At 36.0% G+C, this 15,980-nt stretch overlaps 1 protein-coding gene across 1 annotated transcript; it reads right to left on the bottom strand.

Annotated features, from left to right (window-relative positions):
• Window positions 1-11,627: 11,627 nt before the first annotated feature.
• On the bottom strand, window positions 11,628-13,801 carry LOC110885628 (probable carbohydrate esterase At4g34215). The gene is made up of 2 exons (XM_022133329.2): window positions 13,108-13,801; window positions 11,628-12,066 (listed from the first exon to the last, which is right to left on the bottom strand). Exons 1-2 carry the CDS (start codon window positions 13,666-13,668, stop codon window positions 11,872-11,874), a joined length of 756 nt encoding a protein of 251 aa, XP_021989021.1. The 5' UTR covers window positions 13,669-13,801; the 3' UTR covers window positions 11,628-11,871.
• Window positions 13,802-15,980: the final 2,179 nt, after the last annotated feature.

Genomic DNA, 15,980 nt, shown 5'->3' with positions numbered 1-15,980 from the left:
ACTGTATGAATCTGCTTGCTGTTAAAACACATCTGTATGAATCTGCTTGTTGTTAAAACACAACTGTATGAATCTGTTTGCTGTTAAAACACATCTATATGAATCTAAATGCTAAAACACAACTGTATGAATCTGCTTGCTGTTAAAAGTTAAAACACATCTGTATGAATCTGGATGCTAAACCACAACTGTATGAATCTGTTTGCTGCTAAAACACAACTGTATTAATTTGCTTGCTGTTAAAACACATCGTCAAGAAAACGGAGATGATAAGAACAATATTTGAATGGTGATGATGAACTTGGAGACGGTGGAGATTGAGAAGTGTTTTAATTTGATCCGATGCTCTTCATCGTTTCTAAAGTTATATTCTTTCCATGATTGTAGTTATTTTTGGTAGGGATTGAGGTTTCCAAGATGGGTTTGGAGAGAGAGAGAGAGAGAGGGAAAATCGCTTGAAATTAGGAATTGGGCGGTTATCTAATTGATTTAAAACACGGCCATTGACAAAATTGCCCCTACTCATTTAAAACAATCAATTAATTAAACTCAAATATTACAAGATTGCCATTGATTTAATCTCAACCCTTAAACACACCAATCGAATGGACCAGATCGCTTCCTAGACTTTCTAGGAAAAAACCAACTTTCCGTGCGAACCCTACTCTATATATATATATATATATATATATATATATATATATATATATATATATATATATATATATATATATATATATATATATATATATATATATATATATATATATATAATATAGGGGAGCGCTAAAATGAAACCACCCCCAGTTGTAAGAACCGAGAGAACCACTTTTTAACCATTAGATCTTCAAGATCAATGGATGAGATTAAAAGTAGTTAAAAAGTATTATTAAATATTTTTTGTCTTATTATAACTTTAATATTTTAATCCAAAAGGTTAGTTTAGTAAATTTACTAAATTTTATCTTTTTGTCTTTATTGTTTTTTATTACTATTTTTGTATTATTATATTAATTGTTATTTTTTAACAATTCAAATTTAAAAAAAAAAAAAACAAATTTTTTTTGCGCGCCGTTTTTACGCCCGGCTTTTTCACGCGTCGTTTTTTAACGCGCCGTTTTTACGCCCGTCTTTTTCACGCGTCATTTTTTTAACGCGCTTTTTTTACGCGCCGTTTTTTACGTTTTACAATTTACATAAAAATGTTTCACGTTTTACGTTAAAAAGTTTACGTTTTAGGATAAAAAGTTTACATTTTACGTTAAAAAGTTTACGTTTTAGTTTAAAAAATTTACGTTTTACGTTGAAAACTTTACGTTTTTACATTAACAAGTTTACGTTTTACGTTAAAAAGTTTACGTTCTACGTTAAAAAATTACGTTTTACGTTAAAAAAATTACGTTTTACGGTAAAAAGTTTACGTTTTACGTTTTACGTTAAACTTTTTACGTTTTACGTTAAAAACTTTACGTTTTTACATTAAAAAGTTTACGTTTTACGTTAAAAATATTACGTTTTACCTTAAAAAGTTTACGTTCTACGTTAAAAAATTTATGTTTTACCTTAAAAAGTTTATGTTAAACTTTTTACGTTTCCTCTATTTTTTGGACAATCCCGACAACTAAGTGTCCATATATTTTCCAAAAATTCAATCAGTTTTCAACAATATAACCACTATATATAAAATTTCTCGTTAAATATATCTAAACGTAAGCTAGTATCTAGTCTAATCGAGTCATGCTCGGTCACGTAACTAACTAAAATCTAAAACTATATAACTAGAAATTTTCGCGCCGTTAAATGTTACCGGGTCTTTGAGTCGACTGTTTTGGTTGCCGTTGCCCGAGTTTGACTCGGGTGTTTACCGAGTTGACCGAACCCGTTTTGTGGTGAGTTGCCCCAAACCGAAACTTGAACCGAGTGAGTTAAACCCGAACCAAATCTGAACTCGAACAAAACCCGGTGTCGAACAAGCCTAATCTGAGTTGTATAACACCGCCACCACTGTTGTTAACCCAACCCGAACCACGTCGGACCTGAGACTGAATCGAGACCCACTGAATCGAACCATATTTGTGCCGCACACGAACTAGTCTGATGTGAACCCGTAATCTGATCATCTGTTAACCGAACTGAGCCGGACAAAAACTGAACCAAGTCCACCACCACGTTCGTAGCCATGGCTCCGGCGGCAGTGCCGCCATCGGACCACCACCACGTTGTTGTGTAAGTAAACTGATCATGTTTGAAGTTTCTCAACCCAGATGCCCAGTTGAAAAAAAAAACCAAGATTTTTCCATTGGGGGTGGGTTTTGAAGACTTGGTTGATTATGTAAGAATCCTATTTGATTGTGAGGGTTTGAAGTTGTTGTTGGGCTGAATCCCATATGGAATACCTGAGTATGTTCAATATATTTGTGATTGTGTCTTTCATGTATGCTTTAGGGGTTGTGAATGTTTGTTTGGTGCTTCATTTGTTGAAGTTTGTTGTGGGTTGATTGGTGGGTTTGGTTTGGTGTGTGAATGGAAGTGATTTATAATGGGTTTTGGATTTGCATAAGGGAAACGTGAATTAATATAAAAGGAGAAAAGGAGTTTGTGTGTTATGAGAAATCGAAAGGGGGAAACCATGAGTGTTGTTGAGAATTTGACTTTTGGTATTATGGTGACAGGGGAATGAAACTTGAAGATGAAGCAGGGGAGGGAGGGATGAGGGTTTTTGGAGAGAGAGATGAGAGAATGGGGTTGATGATAGATGAGAGAGAAAAGAGATATTAATAAAGTCAGATGACTTTAATGAAGAGAGAGGAAAGATTAGACATTTGAAGGAAATAACCAAATTACCCTTTATTCTGATTGGTTGAGAGTGGTTCTTGCGGTTCTTACAACTGGAGGTGGTTTTCATTTTAGCGCTCCCCTATATATATATATATATATATATATATATATATATATATATATATATATATATATATATATATATATATATATATATATATATATATATATAGGTCAGGATTTAGGGAAACGGTGAAAAGTGTGAGAACGGTGAGAACACTTATGGACCGTCAGATCAAAACAATCTATGAGCTAGATTGGCGCGGTGACGTTTTCGTAAATAACATCAATTTTATTACTTGGGACGTGCTTCATTAAGGGTAAAAGGGTAAACATAGTTTCTTACATAAAACGCCATTAAATATAAAACGCCAAATAATAAAAAAATATTTTTCTTGCGTAATTTTTTCTAGGTTTTAGTTGGTGTATTTTATCATCTTGGCCTACAAAAACGGCATTAAGTATAAAAGCCAACCTTGAAAGATGGGATGTGTTACAGACTTAACCGATAAAGCTAAGCAAACAATAAATACAAACAGTAACTCAAACGATGGATACTTTATTAATTGCATTTATTATAATAATATCCCGCCTAAACTATGCGTCAAAGACATCCTATAAAGAGAAACGTCTCAGCACCTTCCATTGATCACACCAAAACATAAACGCCATGATTCCTAAATACCACTCACTGTAAAATGCCAAAAAAGTTAAATAAATCAAAGATGGCAAACATCGTTTCTTGGATATTCAGTATTGTTCTACGTGAAGTTTCACTGAATGGATTGTTAGGTGAGGGGGTAACTCAATAAGATTTTACTGCATGAGATGGACAAATCTTCAAGAAAAAGAGACTGGTGACAGTCATATGTCATTTTGTGTTCTTTGTTCTTGAAGAAGGCTTGGATGAGAAGAAGAGACCGATCCGAGTGTAAATGCTATTTGGACTCCATGATGATAATGAAGATTATGAGCAAATAGCATCTACCCGCATGACGTCGATCTATGTCACCAACATCCACAAAGCCACTACAACCAACGAACAACAATAAAATCACGCCAAAACCAAAAAGCCATATATTTGTGAGAGTTCTTGTAGTTTCAAAAGAAGAAAGAGACTGATGACAATGAAGATTTGGGAGAGAGATTCGATTCGGATTTTTAATTTATATCTTTCGCTTCTATTTTTTTCTGTGGTTTGTTATCTAATTTCCCGCTAAAAAAACATTATTTCTCTAAAAAAAATGCTTACAAAACGCCAAACTCCAAAAAATATAATAAAATTACTTTAGACAAGTATTATTAAAAACTCCAAAAAAAATGTATAAAACAATGTGCAAGAGAATAGAACAATGTGTCATCTTTATCTAAACTCCATTAAAAAAAATAAAACGCCAAAATCTAAAAAAGATGGGATGTGTTACAGCCTTAAACAATTAAAGCTGAATGAACAGTAACTATAAACAGTAAAACTAAAACGACAGAAACTTTATTACTAACATTTATTATATTAAAAGCCACTCCATGGGTACTTGAATTTATTTATATTTTTAAAAAGTCATAATTACATGTCACATTATAGGACTGCATCCTACTAGAGGCAAAAAAAAAAAAAGTCATTATATAAGTAGAAGAGGTAAACAAAACTTAACACTCCACACATTCTCTAACACGCCATACAACTTAAAAAAAGGGCTCGGGTTATTGCATGGAGGTTTGAGAGGTCGGAGAGACGTTTCGTCCTAAAGTTATCTGATAGGAGAAGGCTGAAGGTCAAGACAATCAAGGCGATACTTAGTATGGATGAAGCCGTTCAGAGGGATATTCTGGCCCTTGGGATTCCAAGCGCCGACGATTGTGAAAGGACTCGAAAGGTAATAAGAAGACTGAAGAGAAAATTTCCAGCAGATGATGATGATGATGATGATACTGACGATACTGGTCTACCAACAGTTAGTAGTTGAGGTTTGGATGAACAAGCAAGAACGGTTAAAGTGACTTATCGACACGGGGTAGAATATTCATTGCCGAAGGACGAAATGCTGAGGACAGAGAGACTACATCTTCTTGAACAACTCTATGATTTGGCACCTTCGAACAATGCAAGATCCAAGGTGGTCATGATATTTAAGTATAGGCTGCAGCAAAGACGAGACGAGATAATGACGTTATACGCCAATGCACAATATGATGATGATGAATCTGAACAAAGTGATGAACAAAGCGATGGGTACATCTCTGATGTAATACCATCCACAGAAGACTATTAGTTTGGTTTGATTTCGTCTTAGATGTAATCTTTTAAATTATTAATGAATTATAATGAATTATTAAGAACGCCATGAGCGCCAAAAACTCTACCTTTATAACATATATGGGATTAATTCATCTAGTAAAATCTACAAAAACGCCAAAAAATTATAAAGTCTGAATTATTAAAGGTATATAATGATTTGGTAACACAATGGACGCCAAGATGTTAGAATTATTAATTATTTTTAATTAATTTGGGAACGCCATAAACGTCAAGATATTATCTATGTGACACAAAAATGGTTAATTCAACAAGACAGATCTAAAAAGACCAGTAAAACGCCAGGTGGTTATTGAATCTATCTAAACGCCAAAAAATTCTTAGACGCCAAAAATGAAGCAGTATTGTGATACACGCATTGGAAGAAAAGAAGATAAAAAAGACAAAAAAAACCCCTCTGCCCTGATTATATCGCACGCCACATGTTCGACCATGATCTGTTCTCATTGTTCTCACACTTTTAGGTGTTTTCTCCATATCCCATCATATATATATATATATAAAAAAGGACGATAAATAGTAACTTTATTTTTTAAATAATATATAGCTTTTTATTAATTTTTATTTAATATGTTATAATAGTTTATTATTATATTTACTTTTACTAACATATTTTTATTTTTTTTCTTTTTTAAAACCATTATATTTCCTTTACCATTTTTTAATAATTCTTTTTTTCTTTTTTAGACATATATTAATTTGTGAAATAATTTGATCCTTCTTTAATAATTTACGTTTATAATTTTTTTCTAAAAACTTAAGTACATAGTTGTGTTTGATTTTTCACTCAACATTCCGTTATAAGTTTTGTTAAAAAAGAAGTTTTACTCAAAATAAAGTATTTATTTGATATCATAAACCGCTACAATGATAAACTAAACCGTTCTAATTGTTTGGCTTTCTAAACAACATGCTTTATTTTTAAATCACGTTTGTTTTCAGGGCCGGCTCTGAAAATCACAAAAAAAAATTTGGCCCTGTTCGAGATAAAAAAATTGGGCCCTATTCGCAAATCTTCATATAACATAAACTTATCAATCATTCAATCATATATATATAAATACTAGAAATTCATAATACTACGATAATTGTTATGAAATAGATAAAACAAATTAACAAAAATAGTGTAGCAAAAATGATCAAAGTATCGAACTTACTTGCTAAGCAAACAGTGTGTTTCTCCTAGCGCTTTTTGAAGCAAAGCTCTAGATCAACTCCTTGTAATCCATAGTATCTAATATTTCACTTTCAATAGATATTGTCGCCAACCCGCTTAGCCTTTCTCATGACATTGTAGAACGTAAATAGGTCTTCAGCAACTTCAACTTTGAGAAACTTCTTCTGCCGATGCCACGGTTACCGGAATTGTCAACAACACTTTATATGCATTTATAGCATAAGGATAAGTAGTACTGCATTGGAAGATATAGTCTAAAACGTCAAAAGGGTTGTCAATGTGTCTCGGTAAAAATGTAGTAATCAACTTCAACTCCGTATACGATTCTTTAGCATCAATATCGGATTCTCCTTCATACTTCAATGCATCTTCAAGGCGATAACAACACTCCTTAAGCTTGGCTTCATCAAGAGTCTTCAACTTTTTAGGAAACAAAAACCCCAAAAAAATTTCAAATTTTTGGTATTGTTCAAATCTTATTTCAAGTGAAAAAATAGCTTGACCAACAATACTTAAAAAATAATTTACTCTAAAATCCTCCTCGGGTGAAAATGTTACTTCTTCTACACTTGACGATTCATCAAATTGTTTTTTCCTATATTGTCGCAACCCTCGCCCCCTATCTGTCCCGGGAACGGGCGGCCGCGAACTCAGTGTTGGTGGTATCGGTGTTTATTAATTTGGCAACGGAAATTACATTAGTACCGTAGTTTGGAAATATTTTATCAGAGTAAAACACCATATTTTATATAAATAAGCATATTGGGATAAAACCCATGTTTTTATTACAAACTGATTTATAGAGATAAATCCCATTTTATTGAAATAAACCGCCTTCTTTATTTAGATAACTTTTATAGCCACTTTTCCAAGCCTTCAGTGTTGTCCAGCTGGCTTCTAGTTGGCTTTCACATTTTTTTACCTGAAATGCGTTTAAAAACATTTTGTCAGTGGGAAATACTGGTGAGTGAATCTGATGCTTGTGTGGTGTACTATATTTTTATGTATATTTTTAGCCCTTTTTAACCACTTTAGTCAAACTTTAAATTTATAAAACACGATATTTACTAACACCAAACACACATATGGGCAAGTGCACCCATCGTGAGCGTAGTATAGTGTTGGTAAGATACCGAGGTCGTACAAGGACACAAGAGCTTTTAATACCGGTTTATCCTCAATGTCTAATCAAATCAAAAATTTGGAAAACAGGTTTTAGACTAGAAAATAAAAACTAAAATGCTGAAAATAAAAATAAAAATAAAAACAGATAGACAAGATGAATCACTTGGATCCGACTCGCCTTTAGTGTAACCTTTGATTATTTCCGCACTTTTGCACTTTTTAAGAGATTATCTTAGTTATTGTAGTAGACCCCTCTTTTGAAGGTGACGTTACCCTCAACCGAGTAGTTTGAATCAGCAAGGATACAATCCTAAAGGGTCGGATTATTTAAAGATAATTAATTAAGTTATTAATGCGTAATGTGGTAGGCCCTTCTTTTGAAGGTGACGTTACTCTCGGCTAAGTAGTCTGAGTTAGCAGGGATACAGTCCTAAGTAGCCGGGTTAAAGTTTTAATAGTAGCTTACATATGAGGGGATCAAAGAGTTTGGACCCCCGCCATCCAATACCATTGGGTATTGAAGGAGGTCCTACTAAATTTGACCCAGGTCCTTGCAGGATCTATACACTGAACAAGGCAAGACTCTTACCAAGCCATTCCCTTAACCCCCGACCAGGTAGCCAACATATCTCTATGTAGACCGTGCAGATATGAATGCTGAAAATCTTTTATTTTATATAGACAGTAAAATAATGCCAAGACACCACGGACAAATGATAAGGAAGATTCACCTTCAACATAAGAAACTAGTTATTAAAGTCATTAAAAATAAAAAGTATTACACTAAATGCTTGTCTTCACCAAGTGATGTAAGAGACTTAGGCAAACATGGCCTTTGATTGTCAAAAACTCTCACGATCAATCTTGGATCCCGAGACTACTCACACACCCTATGATGGATGATGGATGATGGTGGTGGATGATGGTGTTGTGGTGGTGGTGGAGTGTGGGTGAAGTGTGAGAGAGGTGGTGTGCCAAGGGATGGTTTGCAAATGAGCTAAGCACCCCTATTTATAGCCTGAACAGAAGCTCGGGCACGACCCCGTGTCCATCCCTCTTCTCTTTCTTCATTAATTGCAGTTTGTCTACATTAGTTGATCACACCCCCGTGTCCGCTGGGCACGACCTCGTGTGCAGAAGCGTATCTGTACTGTCAAGATTTCCTCAGATTCTGCGAATCTTAGAGTTGACCACGGCCTCGTGTCCGTTGGGCATGCCCCCGTGGTGGGTGATAGAAGCTTCTACAACTTTGTCTTTTCTGCTGACACTTGGGCACGCCCCCGTGCTCATTGAGCACGGGGCGTGTTCAGCCTTCTGTTATCTTGTTTTTGCTTGGGAAGATGCTGTCGGGGGGTCGGGCATGCCACGTTTGTTCCTTTTCTTGTATTTATGTTAGATTTAGCTGTCTTTTGGCTTGTTTTGTTCATTTGAGTTCATTTAATCCTGAAAATACAAAAGAAAGACAAAAACACACTTTTTCCAACATTAGTACTAAAAAAGGGTTAGTTTTATGCCACAATTGATGTAATTTATATGTTGTATTTTGTACACATCAGAATCCCAGTTTAATCAAGAAGAGTTATATTGATTTGCAGTATTGAGAGCGATTACAATGTTTATATCTACACAATTACTCATTTAGTACTTGCCACTCGACCGTATCTGTGGCTATGGTCATATCACACATTGGCTAACCCGTTGTCCAATTGTGAAGATTATAAAGTAATGTATACAAAAGCCCATAATACAGGCAGTAATTGAAGACTACAAAGACTCAATCACTGCTTAATCACATTGTATAACATTTAAGGTTTTGTAAAAACAGTTTACAAAAAGGAGATTACTCACATTGCTGTCTTAGGTTTTCTATAAGGGTTTCCTGGTGATTATCTATAATTTATACAAATGCACACGTGTTAGTATAATAACCCTTAATATTTACATTAGCAATACCCTCCCCGAGACGGCATTCCAACGACTACGTCGGGCAGAACCTCGACAGCCGTTACGGAACCCTGGATCAATCGGGCAACGTATCTAATACGTAACCGGGGTTATGATACTTACAACGGAGCAGAACTTCGTTATTTAGGAGGGTATTATACCCGAGAATTATATTAATTCTTCAGAAATTCGAGAGAGAAAGAGTTTCGGTGCGATTCGGGACTGAAGGCCGAAGCCCTCTATTTATAGGTGACCTTTCACCTTCTCCCACGGCCTGCGTAAGAGAAAGGAAAGGCGTACGCGGCCCGCGTAGTAGGGGTGTAGACCTTAGCTTTGACTGGTCATCACCACTAGCTTCGACATGATCGTGACACGTGTCGGCTCAGGGCTGTGCATCGTTGACGGGCTGTCGCGCCCCGCGTAGGCCCAGGTGTGGTCTTACGCGGCCCGCGAGCGACACATAAAACGTGTTTTTATTTTATTTTTAATTATATAATGTATTTTGGGCTCGGTTTTTGCATATGGGGTATATATTAGGGCATATAGGGATATTTTAAAATATATTAGGGTGTCGAAAAATTTTGGAGGTTTGTTATATATATATCACACGTTTTTGACGAAATTCTGCATTAACACCTATTTCATTTGCGATTTCTCTATCTTCATCAAGTGCCTTAGAGAACTCCACTTCTCAAGAATTTAATTAATTTGTCTACTTCATCAATAGCAACATCAAGAACAAAATCTTTTGCTTGCAACCATTTGCTCACCACATTCACCTTTGATAATAATTCAAACCAAATGACATGGTATTAGAAAAATGTCTTCCAAATTTATCCACGGGGCCCTTAACAACATCCCTATCCCTTTTTGGACCTTTCATAACCAACTCTTTAATCATGTCATTACTAAGCCCACCCCAATTTCTAGGATAAAAAATATCAATATCCGGAACGAGATTAACATCATCTTCACACATAGTAGCTTCTTCATCTACGGTAGCATTAACATTATCTTCACTTGCGTTCACGTTGTCTACACCTACGTTCATATTGTCTTCGCCCACATTAGCTTCTTCATCTCCTTTCACATTGTCTTCACCCACATTATCGTCACCCAAGTTAAAACTAGAATTTTGAGTTTCTTTTGAAAAAAAAAAACTTGTGTATTCGATTTTGTTTTACTTCATCCGCCTTTCTTTTGTCTTCCTCTAGCTTCCTCTTCTTACGTTTTTGATGGTCGGATAGGTGTTTGTATTTAGGAACGAGAGGCATAATTTCTACATATTAACGAAAAACATCCATTTAATCACAATTCACACGAAGTCTATTACATTTAAAGTATAATTAATAAACAACACTTAAAGAAAGAGACAATTTAGTCATAAAGGTATGATTTTTTTTTAAGAAAAACATAAATAATTATTATTATCAAATCTCATGTAGTGGCTCCGTACACAAACCATCGTATTAAATTAATATGTCATATAACAGATGACGCAACTAGCAACATAGAGATGATTAACAATTGCACATCCTCAAATCAGGTAAAATTCTTGGCCAAACCTAGTCCTGTTGCCTAAAGGATCTTTTTATAAACTTGAAAGACATCTTAAAACATAAAACAGGTTCCTTTACTATCATGGTTGCGACTCGAAACCGTGGTTGCGACTCATAACAGATAACAACAAACAAATACCTCCTGGCTCCTGATGCGAATCTGCGGATGATGATGATGATTATTAACTGTGAATCGCGATGATGATGAATCCCTGCCGCGACGTTGTGTACTTGTGTTCGTCTGTTCGATCAGAAATCCCTGCCGCGACGTTTGGTTTCCTGAGCAGCGGCAATTGTAGTATACTAGTATTGATTTAATGATTTGGGGTCTGTACGGTTATAAGATTGGGGTTTTTTACAAACTTTGGGCCTGTACTGATTTGGGTTATATATATAAAGAAAATTTAAAAATTTTTTGGCACTGTTCTCAAGCCCACCCGGCACATAGAGATAGCCGGCCCTGTTTGTTTTGTATTATCATTTGCTCGGTTTCACCGCAACGCGCAACGTAAAAAATAGTAATAATTGTTTTTAAACTAAAGTGTGTTTATTCCAAGTAAGAAAAATAATAATAATCCGCCCGTTTAAAAAAGTCAACAAACCTTTTTTAAACCATATCAATCATGGTTCGACCGGTTTCACTTGTTTAAATCAGACCATAAACACCGTGTTGTGTTCTGATTTTTATTCAACTTATATGGCTAATACATAACTAGATTTTTACTTTTGTTCAACTTTTTCTTGTTACTACCCACAAATTGTTACACACAAAATTAATTACACAATCAAACGAGTAGTACAAATATGGATAATTAGGAATACCACATTCAATGACAAACAGTATCCAACCTCACTGATACTGTTAAGCAGCCACAAATTCCCGCCGGATAAGCGGCGACAGCCAGAGGACTTGCTTATCCGAAATGAGCGAGGTACGCGTCGGCCAACATGTGTCCAAGTTGAACCTGTGCCTCTGTCGTCAAATGGAGGTTATCTTCTTTCAGCTCCAATCCCTTTGCATCTACGCATACCACATTCGGTAGATCAATCGCTTTCTGTGCTGCTCTAACTACCTCTATGTATTTCTCATTACCAGATGCAATCGCAACCTAATCATCCACCAAACAAACCCCTGATCAATTCAATGAATCAATCACATAGATTGCGCCTTGGTTTCGAAAAGGGTGCGTGACTCCAGGCTACAAAAAGTGAGGGGTGAACCGAAAGCGCCCTTGAAGCGCAAAATGCCCACAGTATATGCGCACCTCTCGGGAAGTTTTGTGCATCAGAATGTTGTACATTTTGGTTTTTCAGATTTTACATATAGGTTATTTACAAAAAGAATAATACAAAAACATTGTGTCGGTTGGAATAGCAGTAAAGTTTGTTTTAAACCTTATCGCTTTGCACTTTTCAGTTTTCAAAACAAGTATTACCATATAGATGTGTGCATACCCAAACAAAGTTTTTAGAACCGGTCGAACCGGTCTCCTTACCGGTTCATGAACCAGACGTAAGAACCAGGAGGTGTCGTAAGTAACTAAATATTATAAAAATTAATAGGGTTAAATCTGAAAAATGTATAAAAGAGTAAACTGCAAAAATGGTCCCTCAGGTTTGGTCATCTTTGCCACTTTAGTTCAAAACTCAAACCTTTTGAATCTGGGTCCTTATGGTTTCAATTTTGTTGTGATTTTCATCCAAAAGCAAAATCTGGTTATATTTTTTAATTAACATCTAGTTTTTTTTTTCCTCCTTTTTAATAATGGGCAAAATAGTCCGATTTTTTTAATTTCTTATAATAAAACATTAAAAAGACCATTTTGCCCTTCATTAAAAGGAACGAAAAAAAATGGATGTTAATTGAAAAATCTGACCATATTTTGATTTTGAATGAAAATAACAACAAAATTGAAACCTAAGGACCTAGATTCAAAAGGTTTCCGGTCCAACCACCGGGTCATGATTCAACCTCCGGTTCGATGTTATTCCGGTCCGATACCTTGACCCGGACCAGCCAACCTCGGGTTCCTGGTCTGACCACTACCCTCTCCAAAAACCAGTTACATACCCGGACCCGTTCCACCAATACCCGATTATTAACTCGTTGACTAAAACCAAAACCGGTTTTGTGCAGGTTAGCAACTGACCTGAATAATTGGGAGTGATGGTAATCCAAGATCCGATCGTATATTATGTATCAAATTCTCCATCCTAACTTTATACAATCCCGCATCCGCTTCAGTCGCGTCACTCTCCCCTTGATACCACAGCATCGCTTTAATCTCTCCACCACTACTCACCGCAGCTCTCGATCTCCTGACCATATCTTCATACAGCTTCTGCCCTTTATCCCATTCCTTAATAGCAGTCCCACCAACCGCACACGGCACCAGATCTATAACTCCAACAATGTAGTCTTTCACTGCGTTTGCGAACGACATCCCCGGGCCCACACCGCAGGTCTTGGCTGTGTCGATGTCGGCGTGGAGTGGCTCCTGGGCGGTTTCCCAGATCAGGCTTGCGTTTAACCGGTGGATGGTTGAGGGGTCTGGTTTGCAGTCGTCTGGGACGATGCGGTCCCATTGCTTGTTTTTTACGCCACCGCGACCGGCCATGTTGCTTTGGCCGGATAAGATGAAGATCTGTTTTTTGGTGGTGGTGGTGGTTGCTGGTTGGTCGTCTTTTTGAGTTGAGCTGGTGAGTCCCATGGTTACTGGGATTGATTGGATGTTTGGATTGGAATGGGATTATTTGTTTGTGAATGGAGGAGGGGTTTGGTCCTGGTATGATGGGCCTAGGTATAATGGTGTTAGGTAGCCTGGGGTGTAAACTAGGACGAGCTCGAGCCCGAGCACGACTAAAAGTTTCTCTCACTCTTCATGCTCCTATAATGCTTATGAGGTTGGTGTTTGAGGCATTATCAAACCACTTTACGCCCCTATAATGCCTATTAGTCATGATGTATTGATGAAATTAGTTAAAACAATCAATGTGTTTATTAATTGAGAATTTTACCTAAAATTGACACATTAATGTGAAAGATATGGTAGATTTCAAGAAGTCAACATCAATGGATAGAAACTTGCTCATTGAAGACTCACATGGCAAATATGTTAGAATCTCAAAGGTATAAATCAAAGTGAGAAGTCATCGTTGCATATATATATTTTTTTTAACAGCCAACAAACTCAATTCCGAGCATTCTCGGGGCACCCACTGGACAAACAGAGTACTCCGAGAGTAACCCGAGTCCACCACCAATTCCGAGGAAAACCCGGTAACCCACTCGCCCGTAGACACAACAGTGAAATTACCGGTAAAACCCGTTTGGCTCAAGGATCCAACCCAGGTTTCCCTGGGTCTCCTATCATTGCCCACCAGTGCCTCACTCTGCACCAAGTGGGAGTCGAACCTGCATCTCTCAAGAGAAATGCAAGCCCTCCACCACTTGATCTAGAGATCATTGGCTCGTTGCATATTTAATAGAGAGCAAAATGATGTCATTGGGTTAATCATAGACATTGTATACTTTGTAACTGAGTTTGAAAGCCACGAACGTCACATTGACATTGTTTATTCTTAAGAGGTAAAATAAATGGCCAATTGAGATCTTTGAATCTCAAAGGGGTGATCAACATAATAAACTCATGATGTTTGTTTTAGAGATTCATGTTATCATTGTGATATTCCTAATTATGTATGTTGTACATATAGTGTGAATAGACCAGGTGGTGTTGAAAAACTTGAAGCAAAATTAGTTCTGAAAGAAAACTTGTAAAACACTGTTATCACCAAGACACCAACGTAGTTGAACACCAAGCTTTTCTTGTCATTTGTCATGCGCTGCCAATACACCCAAAAGTTATAGAAATGGATGGTGTTCCCATACTGTATGTGGCGTAGACATACACCATTGCCGATGTCATTTTGGTGTTTTGAGGTTTTTCAAGTTCACTCATTTGTTAATATGTAGTCAGTATGTTGGATCAGTTCTGTTTAAACATAATGGAAAACATGAAAACATTTACCTGTTACAGCAGACAGTGCAGAGGAGAATCCAGTGAGAGATGATGCCATCGAGTTAGACATGCTTGTCAACGTGATCTGGTTCCTCCTTAGGGTGCTGACTTATGATGGTGATTATGAAAACCGAAAAGGGAATCGGCTATGGAGAGGGAGGCCAGATTGATGTTATGCTTATTAGGTTATGTCTAAGTGTGTAACCTTTTAACTTCCACATAAGTCTCCTTATATAAGCACCCAAGAGGAAACCTAATTAGTTAATAAGGGTAATATGGTCCATCAACAATTACCAACTAATTATTTAATAGGTTATCATATATTTTGATCTATATTATGTAAATGATTATAATGGCTACTAGATTAAACATTAAACATAATATATTTAATCTTACACAGTATTCTCATTAAGCTTTGCAAATTATGTTCATTGATGCATACTTTATAAGTACTTAGCCTTAAAACATGAAGGTAAATAATGATGAGAAATCGAACCTAACCACCGAGTCAGACTGTGTGCATTGAATGTATTATGTTGGTTTAAAAAAATTATTATATGATTTTGATTTATACCCAACTTTTGAAGACTGAATGATCATTGTATGAGTAACAAAAATGTTTCATCGGTTTTATAACATGTCAAGTTTTTCGACCCTAGACATCGAATCAGAAACCCTGATGTGTTGGTTTATTTTTGAAAAAGTTGGGACCAATCTACCAAAATATTATAAAAGAAAGTTTAATAAGATTAACAACTTTGTAGAATAGTAACCAAGTTTTAAAAGTGTTCCAATTAGGTCACTCAAGTTTCAAAAGTGTTCCAATCAGGTCACTCAACATTCATTCTTCATTAAAATTAAGGGTTTTTCATCCATTTCATAGGTAACCGTGGTGATGTGAATTTTTGTTTCTTTTTTCTCTTTTATTTGATGCTAACGTCGAGTGATGACGTGGATTGTAACTTGTTTTTTTAATTTTTAATGTAATTAAATGGTTTTTA

This window comes from Helianthus annuus, chromosome 10 (genome assembly GCF_002127325.2).
Source record: "Helianthus annuus cultivar XRQ/B chromosome 10, HanXRQr2.0-SUNRISE, whole genome shotgun sequence".
Classification (NCBI taxonomy): Eukaryota; Viridiplantae; Streptophyta; class Magnoliopsida; order Asterales; family Asteraceae; genus Helianthus; species Helianthus annuus.
Note: the sequence above shows the minus strand (reverse complement) of the source record. Positions and strands in the feature narration are given on the sequence as shown.